The 25,012-nt window shown below is 38.0% G+C and overlaps 1 protein-coding gene across 6 annotated transcripts in view; it reads right to left on the bottom strand.

Annotated features, from left to right (window-relative positions):
• The window catches only part of LOC126872781 (thyrotroph embryonic factor), a 97,816-nt gene extending 84,257 nt beyond the window's left edge, over positions 1-13,559 (bottom strand). Inside the window, exons 1-2 of one of the 6 annotated variants that reach the window (XM_050632957.1) lie at positions 12,562-13,559; positions 11,103-11,812 (exon numbers count right to left, since the gene is read on the bottom strand). In XM_050632957.1, the coding sequence (XP_050488914.1) occupies positions 11,103-11,481 (379 nt within the window). In that variant the 5' untranslated portion in view covers positions 11,482-11,812; positions 12,562-13,559. The remainder of the gene's footprint in view (positions 1-11,102; positions 11,813-12,561) is intronic. The other 5 variants (XM_050632956.1, XM_050632958.1, XM_050632960.1 and 2 more) reach the window with 5 other exon arrangements.
• Between the last annotated feature and the right edge of the window lie 11,453 nt (positions 13,560-25,012).

The following is a 25,012-nucleotide window of genomic DNA, read 5'->3' as shown; positions in this document are numbered from 1 at the left end:
CGCACAGGATCGTGTCGTGAGAAGCGTGGGCCCAGCACAGCGAAGCAGGGAGGGTCTCTGGGCCGAGATGTCGGAGGACTCGGGGTCAGAGATCAGCGTTCGCCGCAGAAAAGAACGGGAAAATGTTCCTCTCGCGAGAGATACCCTATCTCTGTTCTCGCATAATACGCAAGTGGGAGTATTCGTATACGGACGCGCTTAGCAAACTGTCTTCGCGACGGCAACCTTCGCAAAGCAGACCCCTCTTCTTCTTCTCTCTCTTTGTTCAGCCTCATTCTTCGCGTTTCACTCTCTACGTACGTCCTCATTCCCTTTATTAGTCTTTGTCTCATCTCGTCCCCTTTCGCCGGAAAAAAATATCGCCATTCGTTGCGACGTATCGTGACACGAGAAGGAAATGACGATGTGTCCCTTTCGCTGCTGCGGTTGATGGTTTTTTCATTCGGAGTATCGTAGCAGTTGCACGCAGATTTCTTTTGGCTTAGTTTTGCAATTCCCAAGGTTAAGAGAAAGCTGGCCAAAGTTAGGGGAAATTTCGGAGAGGAGGGAATTTTGGTAATTTGCAAGTTCGAGGATAACGCAGTGTATGGAAGGCTAGATGAGATCGATCAGGATTGCGACAACGGTATTGGTAAAGTAAATTGCTAGGGGGAGCGTTTGGACTCGAAGATTCAAACGTTTGGAGAAATCGAAAAGTTTAAAAGATTCGCAAATTAAAAATACAATTCGCTCTGTGAATAAGAGCTCGCACCGTCCGTAAGTAATGATTCATAATGGAAAATAATCTGCAGCGATCCTGACGCCTGTTACAAACCGAGTTAAATAAACCTCCAAAAACGTGCGCTTGTCATCACTCTCGCCAACCGATCATTACCAGGTGCAAATTATACCTTCCTCTCGTTCCAACCGAAAGCCTCAATTTGCCTGAAAATAATGTTAAATATTCAGCGCGTTAAAAACCTCTCATCTTCCAACTACGAAAATTATTATTTATCGGGAAAGTCGGCGTATTAGCCACAATAAGAATAATAAACGAGAAGAAAACAGCTACCGGTGAGCAGACATCAGCCACCATGAATGAATAACGTATGCAAACGCTTGATTAGAGAGAATGATATTGGCAGAAGCTAGAAGCCGCGAGTAGAAGTGTAAATCTATTCACTGTCAGGATGCAATTACACCGGTGCCTAGCAACGCTAACTAGCCGAGGTTTCGCTTTAATCGCGAATATGAGTTATCGTATGTTTTCCCCCTTGGAACCCAGGTTCCAATAAACGACCGTGCTTGTTCCTTTCAATGCTTGGATACGCGAGAAAGATACGGTAAATGTAGTCAACGCACGAGATTTCACAATTACCTTAACAATTATCTATTTCTTGTTCCTTCGTTTTCGAGAATAATCGGCGCGTTTCCATTGGAAATAAAATAGCGAATTGTGAAATAAAATCTTCCGCGATGTCTACTCGCCGTTGTACTTTGGTAAATGAAACACATTTCAGGATGCACGGTGCCACGTGCGAGCTTGGCTGCACGTGGAAATGCGTGTGCTACGGGCATCAGATCTTTGAGAATGTGATATAATTGAGTGAATTATCTGACCAACTAAATTTACTCCGTACGATCAGCAAATATATCGCTCTCAACGTAACGAAGCACAAAACATAAATAAACAAGAGATTCCAGGGCGAAGAATCGAGAAAGAGTCACAGTTTGAAGAATGGGATCGTATCCGATGAAATCCAGTTTATTAAGTTCAATTATTATACATTTGTGGATAATTAACGCTTTATATTAATGAGTGAAAACCTGAACTCAACCGAACGTTCCTACAATATGACTGAAATTCCTGAGCGAATCCTTGAAGATTCGAGAAAGGATCAAAGTTCGGAGAATAAAATCCTATCCAATAAGACTCGCTTCAAAATTAAATTATTATCCTTTTGGAAATAATTAGTATTTTATATTAATGAGTGAGAACCTGAAATCAATTGAATTGTTGCTACAATGTGATTGAGATTCCTGATTCCACGAGGATACGAGAAAGGATCACAGTTCAGTGCAGAAAATCAGCTCGTATTCAATCAAATTCACTTTACGCTCAAGTTCAAAATTCTTTTATTTCTATCTTGTTGTTAAATATATTACTAATATGCGAAAATCTGGATTCGACCCAACATCCCTACGATATGACATAATTTGTGATTTACGATTGTAATCGATCGAAGGTTCCCTTTGACTGTCTCGATATTTCGTAGAGTGTCGCACGATTCAAGGAACGAGTCCCGGGCTGAGTCATCGCGCGAAATCCACCGGAAGATCAGATCGGCCCACACGCGCTGCTCATGGCTCGCATGTGCAAGAGATGCACGCACTGATGCAGCTTCATGGGCCACAGCCTGGTCAGGGGATCACAGCCGCGATTTTCCACGAACGACGACCCATGATTCGAATCTACTGTCCTAAAAATCTATCTTCCCTAGTTGCGATCATTCCTCCAGAACATATATTTTTCTAGAAACCGACGAAATACTTGTTAACTACAACTTCTAGTGTGGCTAACAATTTGAAGATGTTCCTAAGTCAGTTCCATTATATCCAAGTTTGTATTAATATTATTCACATTATTTTACTTTTTATATTTGTTACTGATAATACTTCAAGAAATTACCTACATAGAAAGATCCCGACTGATCATGACACACGGTGAACAACTGGAACAGGAGGAAGTTTGTAAAATAAGAGGTCGAAGAAGGCAGCATAATTTCAAAGAGTATATTTGTATTTAATAGGAGCAACGAATGAACATAATATGTACCACAGAATAAACGACTGTTGCCAGTATAGTAAGAAATGTTTGCTATAAAATATCCGCCACCCTGTGAGGTTCTACGAAACCAAACTGATCAACTTTTGTCGACTTCTCAATTTCTCAATTTCACTACACAAGTACAGTGGAACTTGGTTTATATGAACGAAATTTTAGCAGTGGCTAATTAACTGAACTTTAGCTGAGCTCCTATTATCTCAACTATCACCGAGCGTCGATCCATTCATATATGAACATCTAACAATGTACACTGTAGACGTTGTGTGACACATTATATATATATAATTTAATAGCAAATGTTTCGTGGAATCCTCTCATTTGAACACGAACTTCTATTAATTGAACCAAGAATCACAGATGGACTTCTATTATATGAACGACCTGCTTACTTACATGAATCAACTTATCCCCCAACAAGTTCGCATAAACGGAGTTCTACTGTACAATTAATGTACCTGTTACATAAGCGCGATTAACGTTCAATCGTGTTCGATGCAAAGAGACGAAAGTCTGAAAGCCAAAGAGGAAGACAGAAGAGCCGTGCGTCGCATAGTATCGAAGCCTTGAACAACCCGGAGGAAGGGAAAAAACATGGAAAATCCCCATGAACAGCGGAAGTCATTTGCTCCTCGGGGACTTCGCAAGCAACAGGACAAATCCGCACGTGTAGGTACGTAGAAATTACCGAATGTCAACACGATTACAGAGAACGTCGCGACAATTAGTTCCACCTTGGTTATTCAATGGACAAGAAGATCCAGCGAACAATCTTTCGTAGATCTTTCGTAGATCCTTTGCAGATCTTTTACTTCGGTGTGCATCGTGTGTAATCGAATGGATCCTGGTCTGTGTTCGCAACGTATCTCAAGGACGCGCGCGTTCCGTCTCGTTGCCGAGGATAATGCAACGTTCCAGGATAACTCCGCGGTCTCGATGATGTTGATTTCTAAGCGGGGAATCGCAGGATACGCGAATAATCGATTTCCACCTCCTGTTTCTCCCACTTTGTCAATCGTGAATCTCTCCCGCCGCCGGATTAGCACGAGGTAAACCGAGTGAGTCTCTTTCTGTCTCGATTCCATTCGTTCCGCGATTCGTTTCCACCTCTTTTCTAAGCTACGACGCGATTTTTTTCCCTCGTGTAACGCCTACTTGGCGATCAAGGATTCGCTGGAAAGCGAGCTTCGTATTCACTTTCGAACGGTTGCAAGCAGGGACGGTATCCATTTTGATATTTACACTCGGATATCTTGATTGATCTTAGCCCTGTCCAACCCTTCCAGTCAGAGATAGTTTTGTGCACGTATATCGCAAATTGGAAACTTGATTAATTCTTCTGTCAAGTATTAGGTTGTCCCAAAGTTCTTTTCAAAGTTTTATAAAGTTCAAAGTTTTATAAGGAAATAATAGATGCACGATATTGTTTGTTTTATATTATTTTATTGAATTATGTATGGTCCATTCTGTTCTATTGGAACGAATAATATTAATAACATAATAATGTGTAATTATATTACAATAATATAAATAATATAAAACACAAAATATTGTGCATCTATTGTTTCCTTATGAAGTGACAGAAACTTTTGGGACAACGTAATACAATAAGAGTAGAGTCTTGCTTTTCTCTTTGATTTTTGTAATTTTCTTTCATTTTGATCCTTTCACTATTTTATTCTCCTTCGAGTATTATGCTTTAGTCATTGCTGGTTTTAGTGATAATAACCATATATCGGTATGTACGTATTGATATATACGTATATATCGGTCATAAATGTTAGGATATTTAGACACTCTTGCGCAATTGAACTGATGTTGTTAGTAACATTTTTACGAGTCACGAAGCCAAACTAACAGTGATAATAAATGTTGTTCCAAGGCATCGAATAATACAAATTACGAATTGTCTTATTATTCTATTCGACGCAGACTTCGACAATTATTACAATGTATTCTGTAAGCAACAATCTGTAACTCGTTAATTCTTTAATATCATTAGTTGATGAATTATTGTGCAACAGAGCTCTGCTGATATTTATCGCAGTACAAAATGAATAAATTAACGATCAAGTGAATAGCAACCTACAATTTGTAACTCGTCAATTCTTCAATGTTATGAGATTTATATTGATATTTATTCCAGTGCAAAGTGAATAATTAAATAACGATTAAGTAAATGGTAATTTTACGACACGCAATTACGTTGGACCTATTCCACCCCCGAACCCACAGGAGATTAATTACTGTTGATTACTGTTATTATTACTGTTGCTTATTATAATCACTGCAATTATTATTATCATTATCACATCTTTCAGATTTCATATTTTCATTATAACTTTTTAATTATGTATCATATTAATTATTCTATACTAATTGAGAGTTATATTTCTGATATTTAGCGAAACAAATTGTTTTCGTTTACTACTTATTTTGCATTTTCTATTATATTATATAAGAAATGTAATATATATCATCATGAATATTAAAAAAGGATATACAGTGAAGTATTTGGTTATTCGAGTCCGGTTTAACCAAAATTCCGTATTATTCGAAACACTTTGAACTTTACCATAATACATTTCACTTCCTTCGCAAGTTTAAAACGAATACGATAAAAGAATACGACTATATAAACAGTCAATGTAGCCTTAAAGCACTTGATCAAATTTCCAATCAATTAAATGTAATCAATTCGACCAATGAGTAATATATATAATATGAATAATAATATTTTTAATATTTTTTTTATAACTTTATTGCACGATTTAGTAACAATCTTGCACCCTTTCGTATTATTCCTTGGTTCGTGTCCACATTACGGTCGAATGATCGAGATTCTACCGTGTTTATCATCGAACACAATAAGATAGATATCAGATCCAAGATGCTGTTATATAATTAAGAAACGAGAAAAGTCCAAGAAAAATTTCTGGATCGTGGAAAGAGGTAAAAGAAAAAGATCGATGGACTTTCGCGTACACTTAGCGAATACTGGCCACACGATTTGAATAAAAGAATAGCATAAAAGTACAGGACAGGCCAGTAGAAGACAGTACAGCTGATGGAAATGGCGAACGATTAGATACGGTTTTCATGTACCGCCACTCCGGATGATGGACGTTGCTGTTTATTTCACCGACGGGATTATCGTGAATTTCCATGGGAGAAAAATAACCGCGTGCATGCATTGCCACGTTATTCGTAACGGTCTCCTGCTATGAAAACACTCGTTCTTTCGGTTTATTTCGACGACGCTGTCGAAAAATGTACACGGATCTGAATAATTCCAGAATGTAGAACGAGAAGATGCAGGAAAATAACGATAGCTTTATATGTGGACTGGCAGACGAATCTATTTGGCTTTACAACGACCCATTTCTTGGAAACTTGATTAACTTTTTATAAACTACATATGAAGGCAGGATCTCGTCTCTCTCTCTCTCTCTCTCTCTCTCTCTCTCTCCCTCTCTCTGCGTTATATAATTTTGTATGTACATTTCTTTTTTTTCCAAGTTTCATTTCTCTTCAAGATTCATGCTTTGACCAATGAAATTTTTGCATATTAATTATCTTGATACTTAGTTGGACCATCTTCAGCATAAATATGTTTACAATGAGTATTCGTATTTTTATACTAATATTTTATAAAGCACCTAAAGTTTAAGCGTCCTGTAACTTCCATATGCACTTTTTAATTGGTTTCGAATTTTACCAATATAACCGTGACAATCGTGTCTCGTAATGCTCATTACGCATATGGTTGTTCATTTAAATGTAAAAAAGTTCGTACGATGAAAGTGGAAGAACGAGCAAAAGGTAAAGCTTGGAGGTTGGCAGGTTGCTGGAATTATTAATTAAAAACATTAAAAAGTAGTTAGTAGTTGTTCGTTTAATTTCATCCTTGGTGTCTCGCGAAACGAAAGCATCGCCATACGACGTTCTCAATGTCTTCATTTATTATTACACCAACATCCGAACCTTCTCTTTGTGTTTCAATTTCACACTATTTTTCGGTGAAAGATTATATTAATCGGCCTTTTGTAGAACAATTTCTCTGCAACTTGTCGAGTTTGACGTACCGAGCAGATTCGATATTTCTGAAGAAGAATTAACGTGAATGCAGAGGAACGACAAAGAGGAAAATTAATTGTTTATCTTCACATTTCATTGATGTTTTATCGTGGCTTCGATTTGACGCACGAGGGTTAAATAAATTTATTAAACAAACTTAAGCGAAAAATTCAACAGTATTATAGTAAATAATGGTAAATAAATCACCTTTGATATATGCAATCTCCAATGGAAGCAATAAAATCTAGCAAAGAATCGATAACGAATTAGCAGCTCTATTGCATTAAATCGATATAAGATCAAAGAATCGAGCCCACCGGCGGCCACGCGATAATCATTATGATCGAAGGCAATCTTGCAGAAAATGACCATCGTAACCTGTAATGAGCCACTTCCTTCGGTCACAGTAGCCAAGTTAAGCAAGCGGGTTACACAGCTTAACCCTACCACGATCCTCGAATTTTTATTCTTCTTATTTTAGCAGATAGGAAAGATTTCGAACATTTTAGAAAGATGTTTAATTTTAAAGGATTAAGATACGAAATCATGCATATCGAGAAGTCTTTTCTCACCTTTTGTCCAACGCGACCGAAGGGTTAAAGAGTATGTTTTGTGACGTTTAACGACGATTACTTGGCGATTACGATCAACTGCAATTTTTCCAACATTATTTTACACATCATCTGGTAAACTAATTCTTCTAACTTGTCGGAAGAATTCAAATTGATTGGTCCAATATTAAAGAAGTCATTCTGCTTTGAAAAGCGCTAACTGTGTATATGTACTTATTAACAGAATAAATGCGATTTAGAGCGATAAGCGTGATTTCTTCGATCTTTGTATTTCCTACACTTCTTAGAATATCCTCAAATTATCGATATATCGTATATTGTCGACGTTTCAAAATTCTAAACTAGAAGGATCAATGTGTATTATCAATACAATATTGTCAATAAATACTTATAATAAATATTCATACCAAATTTTGTCAATATCGTCAACAAGTATTTGCAATAAATATTTATAACAGATTGTATTGTATCTATAATATACATCGATCCTTTTAGTTAATAAGCTTGAAACATTGACGATATACATATATCGATAATCTATGGACACCCTTAGAACAGCACCCAATAAAGTAGTCGCTAATAATCTTGCAGTTGATGCGACTCTAAATAACAATAAGAACACCGATATTCAAAACCAAGAAAAGAAGGGAGGAGAGAAAAGAAACGAAAGAAAGAAAAGGAAGCGAAGGAACAATTTTGACAGAGCTAGACACTTGGAGGCGTCAGCATGACGGAGATGCGACACGAAAGACGCGAGTTTTCTGAGAGGAACGTTTGCGTAACCGAGAGCCACCGACGCACATACACATAATCTATGGAGGTTACAGGCTCTTACGTATCCAACGGGCCGAGAAACAAAAATGTCGACGAAAACGACTCGATCGACTCGAGTAAATCCACCCTGTCTGGTAGACTGTCACGAAGGGATGAACACGAGGAACGAAGAAGAAGAAGAAGAAGAAGAAGTTTCGACGCAACCGTCGCTGAAAACGAACGCTGAATTATTCATGGGGAATCTGTTGCTTTTATTCGACACCCCTGCGTTGTCGTTTGTACTTTGAATTTATTTAGGGAAAACCGATAGAAACGGTTTGCTTCGATGAAAATCGTGCGTGTAACGTTGATTAGAGGGTTGGCGATGGAATTTTATTACACATACGTAGACACTATTATGCAGAGTCGGCTGGAAAATTTGATAAGTTTCACTGGATTTATTAGGGGAAAATTCTGAGAGATTCGTGCAGTAGACTTTGAACTTTGTACAACTCGAGGGACTATCGTTGTTGTTAAAAATAAATAATAGTATATTTTGATCAGCAGCTTTTAGGAAAATATTCTGTTGAGAATTTCTTTGGCGCGAACTTTGAGCTTCGACCTATTGATATTACAAGTAAATGATAAATAATAAAATTTGATAAACGATTGGAATTTTTTAAAGGGAAACTTTGTCGAGAGCTTCTTGGGGGATTTTGGGGAACTCGAAAAATTACTTTTAATATACCAATAGACAAAATATAATATTTATTACACGAAAGAATAATTGGCGTTAGTATTTAATGAAATTATTCTTTATTTGTACATTTTATCCTGAAATATCCGTCGTTAAAAGTAGCTAAATTTATTATGAGCAAAGAAGAGTTCAATTGTGAGAACTCAAAAAGACATTTCGTTATAAATTTAGCAATGTAGATATAACGTTTAAATTTGATGTGGCAATAACGTTTCGTCCTTTGGAAGAATGAAAATAAAAAAAGGAAAGAAAATTCGATTTAATCTGTATAACAAGACGATTAGATATCATATTAGATAGAGTAACATATTAGATATCAATTATTGTAATCGATGGATCTGTTCGGTTTTTCGTCCGCATTCATTCGACGCTACCAAGAGATTTAGCCTGTAAGAAACGCGATCCTCCGGGGTATAACCAGGCCAAAATGTACAGGAACAGAGAATGGGATTTTAATCAGGACGATATACATGAAAGAGAAGGTAAACTGCCCGACGTTATTAATTCCTTGAGAAAGATCGAGCCATTTGGTGATTGACGTCGCGTGACGTTCGACCACGCCGTCGCTTATGTAATTTCGCGGCGAATCCTCCAGGGTTGCGAACAGGATAATAACTATACGGAAGCCAAGGACGAGATTCGGTAGAATCCGAAGAATCGCGAAAAAAATTCACCGAATTTTTCTTTCGAATATTTCTTGATAATTTTCAGGATAAAATAAATCTTTCGATAATAATTCTTAACAATCGGTAAATTTTCATGGAAAATATCAGTTGCAGAGGCTCGTTTACTGTTTGAATCAGGGATATCGATCGGGAAACGTAAAGAAAATTTGCGATAAAACCACGCGATTAAGAGATTTCGATGTTCAAATCATCTGGTTAGAAATAAAAATGTAAATTAATATAAGAAGCTGAAAAGGTATTAGCTTTAAGATAATAAGTTACACAAAAAACAATTCTACATACAAGTTTCTGCAAGCGTATGGTTTACATCGATACACCGTATATTTCTCACATACTTATTCCTGGCTTCCCATTATTATTTAAAACAATCACACGCTTGGCAAATCAACGACGTGAAATTTTTGCGAAAAATAGAATCTTTGTGGAAAAATAACGTTATGAAAATTATTTGCACGTATGCACCTCTATTTAAATAATCAAATGCTTCCCGGGTAAAAATCAGCGCATTACGCAGCCATTTCACGGACCACGTCGTATGTCCGCTACTCCGCGTACAACCTTACGACCGTGCATTGAGAATCGCCTGTTCGTACACGCCCTTATTTCCAAATACACACGTCTATTACCTTCGTTGAAACAATTATCCGAAAATTACTCAAATCTAGCCACCGTGCGTTGCTGGAAAGCAGATTTTCTTTCGGTTTCTTTGCGCGTTTCGTTCGACCAATACGCCTCCTTACGTTTACGACTGTGTCGAGTCTATACGAAATAACCAATCAGATAAAATATACATTAGTCCCTCAAATTTTATTTTATATTTTTTAAAATATATTTATATTTATAAATTTATATTTATGCGATTATTATTATATTTTTACGCGAGTCTCTCGTTTACGTGCTAAATTACGACACAACTTACACGGTGGCCTTTACGCGCGGTTTTTAGTTCACGCGGCCAGAAGATACATTTTGCTAGAAGTTTTCAAAGTAACAAGCGCACACAATAGCTTATTCGACGATGTTAAAACGCATCGCTGCTATATGAGATAAAGATAAGAGCACATTACGTTGCGGCAGTCATCGTATGTGTACATATTTTCCTCTTTCCTACTGACAGCCTTTATCTTCGCGATTTTCATTGAAATTTTCATTCAAAACGAGTCCACGTGGGACGATTAGTCCGTGTAAATTGGCTGTACGCTGAAACTACGCGTAATAACACGCCAGTCTTCTTTCCAGCAACCCACACCTTCACACTCATACCTGTACGCACCGGCTCACGAAAATACTTCACGCGACGTAACAGGTGTTGAAATACTTTCGTGAGTACCTGTACCTCTATAAATATCCCTTGTCATACCCAAGTAACTACGCAAATACCTAACAATGCACGGTCCGTAACGAGAAGCCATAAAGAAATTAGTATTGGATACCTGTTCGGTCGTAAGGAGCGGCTCTCCTCGGCGCGATTTGTCCCTTAACAGGGTGGAACTGGTGCTGTTGGTGTAAGGGTGGCGTCTGGGCGGGTTGTAACTGCATATGATACTGCTGAGAAGTGGAATAATGGGCGGATGCGTTCGCCGTGGATGCCGCCAACGATTGTTGCTGATACTGGCCTGGCGTCTGATACTGATTAAGATGATTCGGATGATGATAGTGAGGATGGGAATGCGTGTGTGGCTGACCCGTAGCTGGACTGTGAGGGTGTGAATGGGAATGCGGGTGAGAGTACGGGCCACACCAGGTGTAATATTGCTGCCAGGAAGCGGCGGCATCCACGCTCGCCATCCCATCGCCTTCTTCGCTTCCCATTCGGACCACGGCCAACGATCTCTCCTCGATGCCAGTTTAAAACACTCCGATCATCTATCTCTCTTTCCACTCGCACGATTTTTCACTAAATACACGCGTTCTCCCTTTTCTCTGTTGCTGTTTTGTTCACGCGTTTCGACAAACTCTCAATTCCTCGTTCGATTCTTCAGAACTGTCTATCGATAGTTCGTAGACGGTTCGTCCTCGAGGAGATCGTCTTCTCTGGTTTATGTTCACACTTGCGGATACACTATGAAATTTTTATGCGTTCGGTATTTGTAGCTTGAGGAGGACACTGAATTTTATTGAGGACACCGAGGCGATGGTATTCCTGTGTTTTATGGGAGAATTATTAACCGTGTAACGGAACACAAGGGTTCAATGTATGGGGAAAGGTGCACAGTACCAAAAGCTAGTTCTCGTTCCTACCAGTACGCGAGTGATTAATACGAACGAATAATACGGTTCTGCGTAACGTATTTTGAAAGCATGTTGTTTGCTTAATTTTCGCCGACGTTCCGAGACATTAATGCTCGTCGACGTTCAGTGCGCAGACAGTTATTTTTCAGAGCTGACTTGCTGTTTCTCAGTTTCTCTAATTCAAATAATATACTATCTCTTCTTACTAATGTATCGGGCAACGATATTCGTTGCGCTACGAACCACGATATTTTTATTCTTGCGAATTATCAACCAGTGTTATAAAACTACTATACTACTATAGAAAAGACTTCCCTATTCATTCATCATCGTTGCATTTATTCCATTTACATTGTAAATCTCTTCCCGTTCATTTGAATTTATTCAAATTTGGTTTAAAATTCAATTAATAAAATAAAATAAACTTATTGTTGGAGCGGTCCCTCTATTTTCCCTACTAGAAATGTTTGTTAAATCCGCGAAGGAGACGCCGAATCTAACGACGAATTTTGACGAAAATTACACAGCTCGGCCGCAGGATATTACGTTGATTTTAATCGAAGGAACGACGCACGAGACGCAATGTCGAGAAACGAGCACGGCATGCGAGTCGCCAAGGACCCGCACATAAACCTTCGGCAAAGGATCGAGAAACAATACCTCTAGCCAATGTTAATACATCGTGATATCCCCTGCCCACGCCAGTTTCACCAGACTATAAATTTTTCATGCCGATCGGGCGTCCTGATCTCATCAAAATTCAACGCAAAGCTCGTTAAACCTTCCACGATCGAACGAAACAAAAAAAAAAGGAAATTAATCTCGAATTAAACTGGAATTACTCTATTTATTCAACGACAAACTAAATGTCACTGAAGAAGGAACGATTGTCCGAAGTCGACACATTTTTCTATTTAAGAAATTCCATTCTTTGCCCGCATAAATTTCATGATTAAAATTCACGATCCAGAACGACGATTATCTCGTTAAATTTTTGGGGAAAAAGAAACGGACCTCGAACACCGATGTCGAATCACAGTATCTCGTGAAAACGTCTAAAGCAAGATAGTCGCACGAGGAATCGCGCAAGTCCAAGGTAACAACGAAACCAGCTCGATTTAAGAAACCAAATTGGCTCTTGTCTCACACCACGCGTCCGCACATATATCTGCGAGGTACACATATGCGTATAATATACGAACGTATCGAGTATATAACGTAGATTTACATGGCTGTAAGTATACGTATGCGTACACCGCTCATAATTATTCAAACATCGATAGAACTATTTCTTGAACGATTCGAGACTCGAAGTACGGTCAATACAATCGAAACTAAAATTTATATTCAATATCAAATTGTAGTGTTAAACGCAGAGAATAAAGAATAAAGAATCGTATAATTACGATTATTACAACTGTACAATGACAAATATTACAGTAATAACGGCGTTATTAATCGCTTACTATACTCTTATAGCAGAAACGAATTAAAAATAGCATAAAAGTTATATAGCGTAGTTCGAATAATTATAACCAACAGTAATACACTCGAATGTAACGTATATATAATCATATAATACACACGGACAATAGTGTATGTGTGTATATATATATATGTATATATATATGTATACATTCACGTATATATACGTATATATATATATATATGTATATATATATATATTTTTTTTATATTCAACGTCCCCTTTCTTACGTTCCTTATAGCAACGAACGTACGAAAACGAAAACGAGAAGAAAGAACTAAAAGAAAGAACGGCAATGTAGGACTAGCTTTCGTGTCGATAGAAGTTTCACCAAAAATTGACGCGAATAATAATCGACGAGGAAGGATGGACGCGCGCGTAGAGCCCGAAGAGGCTCGAGGATGACTGAGAGGAACAGGTTCCTCTCCTCCGCCTCGAGCAAAAGAGGGTTGAAAGCACGAGGCACGGCGAGTGAGCGGAGCTCGACGCCAGGGGGATGTGCTCCGGTCCACGTGCACCAGGAGGCACGTTCCACGGTCACGTGTATGCTTTACGCACCACCCCACTTCGTCCCTCCTAGCCGGAGTTACCAGTGTCTCTGTGTTCCACTTATTTATTATTTCTGCCACCGTATGAAATTCGAACGTACGGAACGATGATACTCGAAGATTAAACGGGCAACGAGTTTGTTAACGTAAGACCAGATGATAGTGTGCGATAATTAGACTGCGGATTTTTCAACTGTGGCTAGATCGTATTGGAATATTCAAGTTCTACGTAGGGAACACGTCATATTACGTAAGATTTATGTGGCAGACAATGTAAAATATAAAGTATGCGATATAAATATGATGTATATGTATAAATATAAATATGAAACTAACGTAAGATATAAAATACACAATTATATTTATGTTTGCGAAATATGAATCACGTTTCCACCTACCTACATTTAGTTATCGCAATTTCAGTTGCAATAAATAACAATAGCTTTTTCAAGGTTTTCCATAGTAAATTCGAATCGTTTCTCTGGGAAAAGTAATTTATACGTTGGAAGCGATCGCTTTACGTTACAAAATTGGAATGTACACTAAATTAAAACACAAATCAGAGAATCTGGCAAGAAACGGCGACCAAAAAAATATTAAACGAATTCTTGAAATTCTTGAGATTATTTCGCGGATATTTTTACTCGTCACAGTGACGTTCTCTTTTTGTGTACAAAGAAATACTGTAGATTGTGCGCTAATAATTAACACTTACGTGGCGTTAAGCTAGCGTCACCGTTCACCACAGTGTTAACATGTCCGCAACTATCGTTTCGTACGCAAACTCATGTCGTAGTTGCGACACTAAAAATCGGATTCGCATTCTCAAACAAACACACGTACGAAACGAATTTCCTCAGCTTCTTCCCTCTATTCTATTTCCATACAAAGACGCAATAACGACACACGAGCCATGCAAAAGTCATATCGATCAACTGCGACAAAAACACATACATGGGAAAGCACAGGAAAGGCGATCGCGTCACAAACATTGTTTTTCAAAAGGCAAGTCGAACGGTTTAGCTTCCGAAAGGTTACGTAACGAACGAAATAGAATTTCTATAGAATGGAGAACACGTAGGAATTTCGAGGAAACAAACCGCACAGTTTGGTTGATCAACGTGTCGAATCACCGCGTTATTCGACTATTCCTCGCGGAGACAAACGCGAAACTGTAGAGCGATTAAACGGAAGAGATCAGATGAAAAGCTCGTTTTCTATTACGGTGGCTGTATCAACGAGGGGAAAAGGAAATTTGGAAGTCAATAGTTTTGGTTGCTTGTTAACGATACATGAGTTGATTCAGGTTTCTGGGGATTTAATTAGCGGGTCACGCGGAGAACTCTCGGCGGATGAATAATGCGATTCGGGATAGTAATCATCGACTAATTGATACTACAGGTGGAGGAGGTAACGACGATACGATCGTAATGGGGTTCGATCCGATTGTTGTAGAGCAGATGGCGGATACTGGTGACTTACACGATCAAACCCAATTTGCGAGAAAATGGAAGAAGACGAAAGAAAATAGACGATTGGTTGTCCGAGGGGTTGATGGAGAGTGGTGTTTAAAGAGATCGAGGAGGATCGTAGATTTGGGATAGGATTGGGTCAAGTGAGGTTCAGCACTGGGAATGTTAATTACGTTACGTGTGATGGCATGTTGTCTTCCGAATGTCACGTCTGTCCACGTCAATGCAAACGGAGAGTTATCAATAATTAGCAAAGGCAGTGTAAAACAATCTGCGCTGTAACTCCGAATATAAATCAAAGATTCGTAGTGTCAGATTATAATTACTTTAATTTCTTACCCCTCGAGTTGTCTCTTTTTAAAACAATCGATAGTTATAATTTTGTAGAAAGGAAACGACGCTTCGTAATGATTCGAAATTTTATATATTTCAATATTAACAAATAAATTAGCAAACGTGTCAGTCTGCTTTCTAAATCTAGCTCGATCATGCCGGGCCAATTAATATAAAACGTTGAAATGTTTTATGTTTATTGGAGTCTAGAAAATTTCTAAAACAGTCGAAACGAGACTCGTCCGAAGGTTTCTCACGCAGCTTCGCACGGCTGATGCAAATTATTGTGCCACGTATCAATTTAGTGCGTCATAGCGGCAATTACGCGTAGGTCGCAAGTCAGTGGTGCTGATCGTAATCTCTTTTCGCTATACATTGTACGTATGCCGGATTGTTTATTCTTCGTAAATATCACTGAAACGAGCGGCGTTTTGTTATTTACTTTCCAGTCGCTTACATGGAAACGGCATACCAAGGCGTGCATCCACCGTCCATCTCCTTTCTCTTTTTGTAAAACCATAAATCACATACATATGTGAAAAAAAAATGTTTCAGCAACCTACCATTACGTAAACAACGTTGTCTATCTTTTCTAAAAAAAGAATGAATTTCTGCAACTTTTACATTTCCTACAAAATTGTGGTTAGTGGTGATATAAAATGATATAGAACGAATTTTTTCGACTTTTACATTACCTGTAACATTGTGATTAAATGCGATACGAAATGATAAAAAATGAGAACTGAATCTTTTCAATTTCCAAATTTCCTATACAAACGTGACTGTAGTATGATTTAAATGGTATAGGATGAAATAAAACGAAGGATGAATTTTGTTCAACTTCTACATTTCCTATAAGATTCTGATACCAGAACGATACAAAAATTTCGTTGTTCTTTATCGTTCTTCTTCCTGTAATTACTCTACAAATCTGTAACTAAGAATTTTCGCAGTGTCCCGAGACAAGAACAAGTCTAAATTCCTCAATTTACAAATCAGCAAATGTTCCTAATTTCCCAGCACAGAGCCCAGTTCGCAGCAAAACCTCCGGCACTTGTGTCAAATCTATCAAAGTCGATTACATTGATTAATACAAGGTATACTATTCATTTACAATAAATCGAAAGGTATAATCGATTCTAACCATCGAAAAAAATATATACCATAAACTTAGAAACTTTATAAATTGCCTATCTCAAAAGGTGGAGATCTACAAGTGACAAAGTATAGTACGTACGATGAAAGAAAGAAAAAAATCAAGGGAACTTGAGAAACAAAAACAGTAGAGAGAGGCAAGAAAAATGAGGAGAAAAGTGGGAAGAGGAAAGTTTCGAAGACGGGAAGTGAGGACGTACGCAGACAGGATAAGGAGTACGTTGACCTGAATTGACCTGACCTGCGACAACCCAACGTGTTCGACGGCTAAACTGTCGTATATCAAAGTAATCTCATGCGCGGATCATTGAGGAGAGACTCGGTCCCCGATGTGTATGTATGCGGCCACAAAAGAACACTCTGACGGGACACGTTACGAGGCGATCGCTGCCTTTTTCTACACTAATGCCCACACTTAATGTACCACCTCGTTTGCCCTTATTAATCTTACATGGAGCATTAATAAAACATCGTTGCCTCGCAGCACAGTTATTTCGCCATAAATCATTGCACTATGCGCTACAGATGCTTCTTCGAGTTATCTTCTTCTTATTATGTTTTGATATATTTGCCGACTTTTGGGACAAATTGTGTTTAAGATGCCGCGGCATTTGAATGAAACGTTACGTAAATAAAGGTTATCAATATTTGTTTACTTGGGCCGTAAATCACGTAAGCAGGTGAAGAAAGAAACGTTTCAGCAACCTGTCATTGTGCAACAACATTGTCTATCTTTTCTAGCGAACAATGAATTATTCCTCGATCTTCTAATTTCCTATAAAATTCTACTTGAGCTTCTTCGCTTTTCAGAGTATATCGTTAATACGAAACTTGGGAAATATTGTGCAAATATAAATTTGTTATAGATATTCTTGTAATGTTTTCAAAATAAAGGGAGTTTAGAAAATATGATTTAAAGTATATACTTTTATGCTTCTTGTCTGAGAGAAATTAATTTCAGTTGGAAACTGAATCGTATCTGTGTGGCTTGGTGCAACAAGTGCCGATTTCATATTCTTGCGAAGATAAGTTAAGCACGGTATTGACTTCGTAAACAACTGTATATTCTTTATTTAAAAAACGACTGTCTCAAGTTCTGTATAGAAACGACTGTAATGGCATTTTATTGTTATATAAAACAAATAAATAAATAAACTTTCCGCACGAAATACCAAAGTCAACGTGAAAGACACAAATAGCATAAGCTTCGACTCTGCCTCTTTATATCAGAAAAGAAATTCGAAACGACAGACATTTCTGTAACAGAAATTACTTCTTGCACCAAGTCACAGATGTGTATTTCTCCATTGGAGGTTCAACAAATATTCCAATAAAGCTTCATCAGTCGTACGTCTGATTACTGATCGGTATAAATGTCGCTTCATCCAAACAGATCTTAACAGTCCTAATAAAATACGAGGAAGAGAAGAAAAGAAAATCCGCGAATCTCGATAAACGGGGTATTTCCTTAAAAAAAGGAATTCTTGCGGCCGATTTAGGCGAAAGTGGCGGTCCATCGGTGAAAGGTTGCGGCAGCTAACGCAATTTATATTTCAATCGACCTATAGAGAAGCTTTTATCTGTCGAACGCCAGACTAGGAATACGTTTCACCCATCTACCCCATCTATTCGCATCTCGACTTGGAAAGGAAACGACAGACAGAGACGGAGATCGAAAGAGAGACAGAAAGAGAGAGACAAACAAACAAGGGTCGGAACAAAAAAGAAATATAGAGAAAGAAAGAAACAAAACGAAAGCCAGCTCTCTTCGTACGTGGATGAACGTGGCCCACAGAGAAACGATCTCACTGAACCGGGCTAGACATTGCTTTCGGTTTAAATATGGTGGCTGGTCGAGCGGAAAATACACGGGGGATGCACGGGACGTTCATCAGTGTCTCTGACTTGCCTGCGATTGACTGGCCAAATCGTACGAGGATGTTCAACGATAATAATCCTTCGGCTGATCGTGCTACGCAGTTTATGCACGGGACGATGATCAACTTCGACAACCTTTCTCCGCCTTGTCGGAACAATTACGTCCATGACCGGTGTGATTTAAGAGGAGAGGGCCGATTAATTAGCCAGACGCCCTTTCATTTTCTGCACAATGCGAAATAGGAGAGTCAGTCGGTATTGAGTGTGGGCAGACGTGGACTGGATCGTGGCGATTTATATGTTTTGCCATTTTTATCGCGTATGTTGCACTCTTGTTTAAATACGTTGTTTTGTGGCGCGGTTTTGTTAAGGAATACGATGATCCTGCAGTCCCGAAGGGACAGCGCGAATCTAACATTTTTTCTCGTCTACAAATATTTGGTAAAGGACACAGATTTTTATAGCGAACTCTCGACTCTATGCGCATATTTCTTTTATTTATATTCTGCTTTAGAGGTGTTGCAAAGAATTGCTTTAGAATTACTAATAATTAGAAGAATTGTATTTATTATTTTCTCAGAAACATCACATACAACATATGTTTCTATCATTTTGCCCAATCACTGTATCAGCTTCGTTCTTATTGTACCTTCTATCGAATAGCGAACAATCCTATTCGTCCAATGAATCACAACTGCTTTATACAGAAGCATCATGTTTCAAGCTTCCAGTGGAATTAAAATGTAAGATGTAGATGTACACGGTCGCTAAATTTTGATGTTTCATGTATCTTGGACGTTTTTGAAGGAAAACGTAAATTTTAAATCTCGAGTAGCTATAGCCGGTAATATATCGTAAAACCGAAAGCTCGTCCAAAGGGACGAACGGGACGTAACGATAAATAAATAAAATACATAGCGGAGAATATTGTGAAGATACGATATTCTTGTGAATTTAACCGGACAACTAGCCTATGTACATCGTTTTGTATTTAATAGGAACGGTTCTTTTTCTCACCGGTGAAAGACACGGTAACTCAGCATAGAGTCTCGACCTTATTCGCCACCCTGGCGCTGGTTACGTAACACAGCACTCACTTCGAAGTCGACTAATAAGCAAGGTAGGCTCCGTTTGTACACGCTTTGCATTTAATACTTCCTCCACCCCGTGAAGCCACCACCCTTCGACACGATTTCCATCGAGCGAAGCCGTTCACGTGGCGAGACACGTGAGTCCGACACGTGGGAGTCCCCAGTCAACGATATCGAACCATCCGCTACTCGAGATATTTCCGAGTAGCTGGAGTACAAAGGGCCAGCTTTATTTTACACGCGTAATTACTACATCTTTCATATTTTCAGCCGATTAATGGAGACCATCCATGGAGATTAATGGACACCATCCATTCTTCTTCGGCTTTATCTATTTCTGTTTATCTTATTTATTTCTATTGTATTTTATTTCTCGTCCGCCTTTTTCATTGACGAGCATTCACAAACCTACGTAATTTTATTAAAACTAGCGATTGTGCGTATGTTTTTGAATTAAGGTTTTTTTTTTTTTCGTTTCAGTTATATCGTAACCCTTTCATTGTGGAGCGAAGCGTACCTCAACCGTTGAGATTCATAATCGTTACGACGATACGTGAATCATTATGTATCTTCTATTTTTAAGTTTACCACGAGGGGAGTACGTATTAACCTGGTAAATAATCGTATTGTACCATACAGATTTAGCGACATAAGTTAAGTAATGTCACAGCGATACACTATTGCACGTACTCACATTCGTGTCAATTTAAATCATCATACTCTGTGCTGATCATCGTCCTATGTATACGTGTATCGCATGTAGATCGCACATACGCAGATTAAAATAATAAAAAAAGCATTATATAGCAAGATGAAACAAGAAGTTCTATTTTTTTGAAATTTTCCAACGTAGTTATCGTAGCATACTATCGTTTTAATCTACAGCGAAAGGATTAATAGCCAATTTAGGGAAAATTTAATCGCGTTGTATTTTATCAAGCGAGGAAATTTAGAATGCGGAAACTACGAATTTTATGCGCATTCTTCTTTTCGCGAATATTCTACGTTCTATTCTATTTGGTGAATACGTTGCACCATATTCCCACGTTACCTACACGTCGATAAAACGGCACCAAAGATCAAAAGCCAAAGAACGTACTAAAAGTTCACTGGGCACCCGGTTGCCTCGTAATTTTCTCATTTTTCTGAATCTACGTAGAAAGACTCGGTGTGCCGGACGTGCCGGCAACGAAGGTCGGTCTCCGGACGTGACATCACTGGCAATCAGTTTTTCAGACACGTGAGAAAACAATTGTTCCTTACAATGCCGTAATAAAATGGTACACTACCGAGATCAATTTAATTGAGCTTCTTCGTGCGTGCCAGACTCGCGATTACTCTGATACCGCACACAACGCTCTATATTAGAGAAAATATTACCATCCAATCCCTTACACATTTTCGTCGCCAAACGACAAGATTCATGCTTCTTCTTCTTCTTCTCGTTCTTACATTTATAATTGACTTCTCTGGCTTAGTTCGCTCGTTTCATTAACTGGCATAGATTCTATAAATGCTGCGCGTTCATCCCGTGCACCATGGTATTTAACAGGAATGGAAAAATGCCTTGTGAATGCCGCAAGGACGTCGGATGCGTGTTACAATGCTACCTAATGCACGTGATACTTTCCCACGTGATTAGTCACGGTCCTACCGTGAACAAAAAAAAAGAAAAAACGACAGGATAAGGTAAAAATATGTTGCGAAATTTTGCGAAATCTTTGTCACTACGAACTTTAGGGCAACGTTGAAGTTCAGGGTGATGGATACCACGTGATTTGCTTCGAGGAATGACTTTTCGCTAACGTACAATTTCTGTCATTTTTTATCGGTAAGGGCGACCGAAATTTCTTATAATAAATATTGTGACATGATTAAGATGATTGTGACGCGTTTCTTATAAAACAGTATATATATATATCGAATGTTGCCTATATAAATGTTGGATATTAGAAAGAAAATATCTTCAAAATATTAGATATACAGATTAGATATGTAAGATACTAATCATTAGTATATTGTAATTTGAATTCAGGAAGCTCGGTAGCTAAGCTAAAAGCCACATGGTGGTGGTATCTATGTGTGAATATGTCACAAACTCTTGCAAGCTTGTTTGAAGTTTACAAGTTCATCTTGCAATTAGCGATAAAGAAACTTCAGGCTTCTTAGAGTCCCTTGAATATTCAGACCTAACGTGGAAACCTTCAAAGTTAACAACACTACATAGGAATTTTGAAACTCAAGCCTGAAGAAAGAACTGAAAAATGAAACGAAATAAAGGATCAAGCGAAGTGGAAAACAGGTACATCGACAATTTCCTGCTTCCCTTTTCAGTAACCACTATGTTCAGTGATATTGTCGGTGATATAACATTTGATAAGACCGTGAAGATGCCACAACTCTTACGCAATCTGTGTGTATTCCATTCAATTCTACTTCATAAACACGGAACTGCACAACCTCTATGGAATCGTTACAAAACTTGACAAAGATAAAAGTCCTTTAAAAAGTTCCACGTTCTAGAAAAAGCTTCGATCTATGATGCAATTTTATATTCATAGTTTCCATCGTAAGGATTGAAATGTACAACAAAAATTGCAACATTAACAAACAAAGGCGAATTTCCCTTAAAATAAAAAAAATCTCTGATGATTCGATCTATGAATTTTATCCTTGATTATATTTATCTTTGATTCAGACGCGTTGATTCAGTCAATTAAAATATAAAGTACAGATTTCTGAACGTTGAAAGTTAGGATGCGAATCAAAGATTAGAAAACGAGTCCAATATGCCGAAAAACTCATTTAGTATCGTTAACACCTGAGAAACATATTAGCGCAGAAACGTTTCGCTGTTTATCTGTTGTATATATCTGACAGTGGATGATTCAACGTGTTTAGAGTACCTTTTATCAAGGAGTTAATACCGTAACGAAAAATTCTGGAGACCACGGCCTTGCGTATCGCAAACGTGGCCGCTGCAACGCGTTATGGCGACGCCGTTAATATTGCGTAAACGTTAGGCATCTCATTCAATCGAGTTTTCTAAGTGTTACATCTGAGTCAGCCTTTCGCGGTGATTTACTGTCGACAAGCTTTTGCAAATATCACAGAATACCCGACTTATCAGCTTGTTCTTATGACGTATAATAAAACACGACTTGAAATCTATTTTTCTCTATCCAGCTATCTTCTTCAAACATAGCAGCAATTGGTAAATTTGCAGTTCAGTATCTTTAGAAAAGTTCCTACATTACTTCAGGTACTCCATAAGAACTAACGAGCGAACAACTCTTGGAACATGTTTCTTTCAATACAGATTCTTGAACTCATTGTAGAATTAGATATTGTACTATACTATAAAAGCTAATATTTATCTGGAACTTTGATTCAGATATACGAAGATGAAAACGAAGAGATGAAGAAATATTAAATAGATTTGGAAGGATTCATATTCGAAAAGAACTGTAATCAATGATATTGATGTAACAATACGAAGAAATAATTTTAAGAAACAATCAACGAGTACAATCGATGAATTAGTCCCATCTGGGATTGGAACAGACTCTGTTAGATAATTGAATACAAGATAAAACTTCTTAAGAAATAAGTAGAAACATCCAGACCAGACGTGTTTTTCTATTGAAAGACGATAGCTAATATCCCTAATATAATACATACTTTTGCTGCCACACGAACATGAAACTTCCGCATCAATCACCTTTTAAAATGATAATTGATATTCCTAGTCTAATACTTTTAAGCTACTTTATGTTTTAACAATTTCAAACTGTTTAACCAAAGGAAAGTAAAGTCGTGCAAAACAAAGAAAGAGAGACAGAGTATTAAAGAGATTTCTCGTTTCGTGATGCTTAAAGGCCAGCAGGCGGACGATCTTACGCGTATACCTCCAACCAAACGAATCGTGAAGCTGCGCGCCTTTCGCTTCCGGTTCACCGATCTCTCCACATTCGTTAGGCCGCGTTCTCTGTTCTCGACATTTATGTGACCACTTTCGCTCGGTCCGGTGTGTGTTTCAACTCGCTACGCGCCGCCGTGTTGCACCGTTTCGAATTCATCTCTACGATTAATAACAACCGTACTCTACATATTCCTTTTACTCCTGATCCCGTAACTCGTAAAAAGATTATATGATTCTAGAACGAAAGAAGGTCACATATCAATTACTTCAGCTTCGTTCGAAGAAACGTTCATCTTTATGTAATAATTTCTTCATTTTTATCGTATTTTATTAGAAAGAGGGAATAGGAAATGGAAAGAAAAAAGAATGGAGAATTGATTGAAAGAAGATTACACTCGTTATACTACTTTGTGAAGTATCATCGTATTGGATTTTACTCGCTTTACCTGTTTGTTTCTAATGTCTGAAATCTAACCTCAAAAAATTCCATAAACGATTTGAGGAAATATATTCTAAGTATTTGCTATTAGATATTTTATTATTGGTTGTTTCGTGACGTCATTCAATATGGCAGCCATATTACGAAAATCCTACGAATTGGTCCCAGTACTGGAGATATCTTAAATATATATAATATTCATTAAAGCTAATGCAGCAATTCCTGTAATCAAGCCTGGACAATTTAGAATCATTTGGACAATCAGTTTATGCAGGAACTCGCGTTAGCCAGCTAACAATAAACAACTCGTATGCGGATCTCGCACGGATGAATGCATCGTGTCCGGTGTATGTCCTTGTACATTCACGAAGCTCTTCGTTTCGCGATATTTCACGAAAATGTCCATATACGAGAGAGAAATCGTTCGTTTGTCAATCGACTTCGTATTTTGTGGCATATACGCTCGACTACTATTTATGATATCGCAAATTCGCTTTAAATGACTATTTTAGTAGACGCCATTAAAATGTAAAGTAAAGAAGATAAAATTTGAAGATTTCACTTACAGAAGATGTTTCCGGAGAAAGTTTCGCGTCCCCGTCATCCCTGATGTCATCTCGGCTTCATATTCAGCTTCTAAACTCACTTTTCATAATAATAACCACATATTACATTATAAAATTACGCAACTGTAACGCGGTCACTGACCAATTTGAAAATTCCAGTCCAACATGGCTGCTCGATTGTTCGACTTTTTAGTATATATATATAGAGCGCGCTACGTATG

The sequence above is a fragment of the Bombus huntii genome, chromosome 14 (genome assembly GCF_024542735.1).
Source record: "Bombus huntii isolate Logan2020A chromosome 14, iyBomHunt1.1, whole genome shotgun sequence".
Taxonomy (NCBI): domain Eukaryota; kingdom Metazoa; phylum Arthropoda; class Insecta; order Hymenoptera; family Apidae; genus Bombus; species Bombus huntii.
Note: the sequence above shows the minus strand (reverse complement) of the source record. Positions and strands in the feature narration are given on the sequence as shown.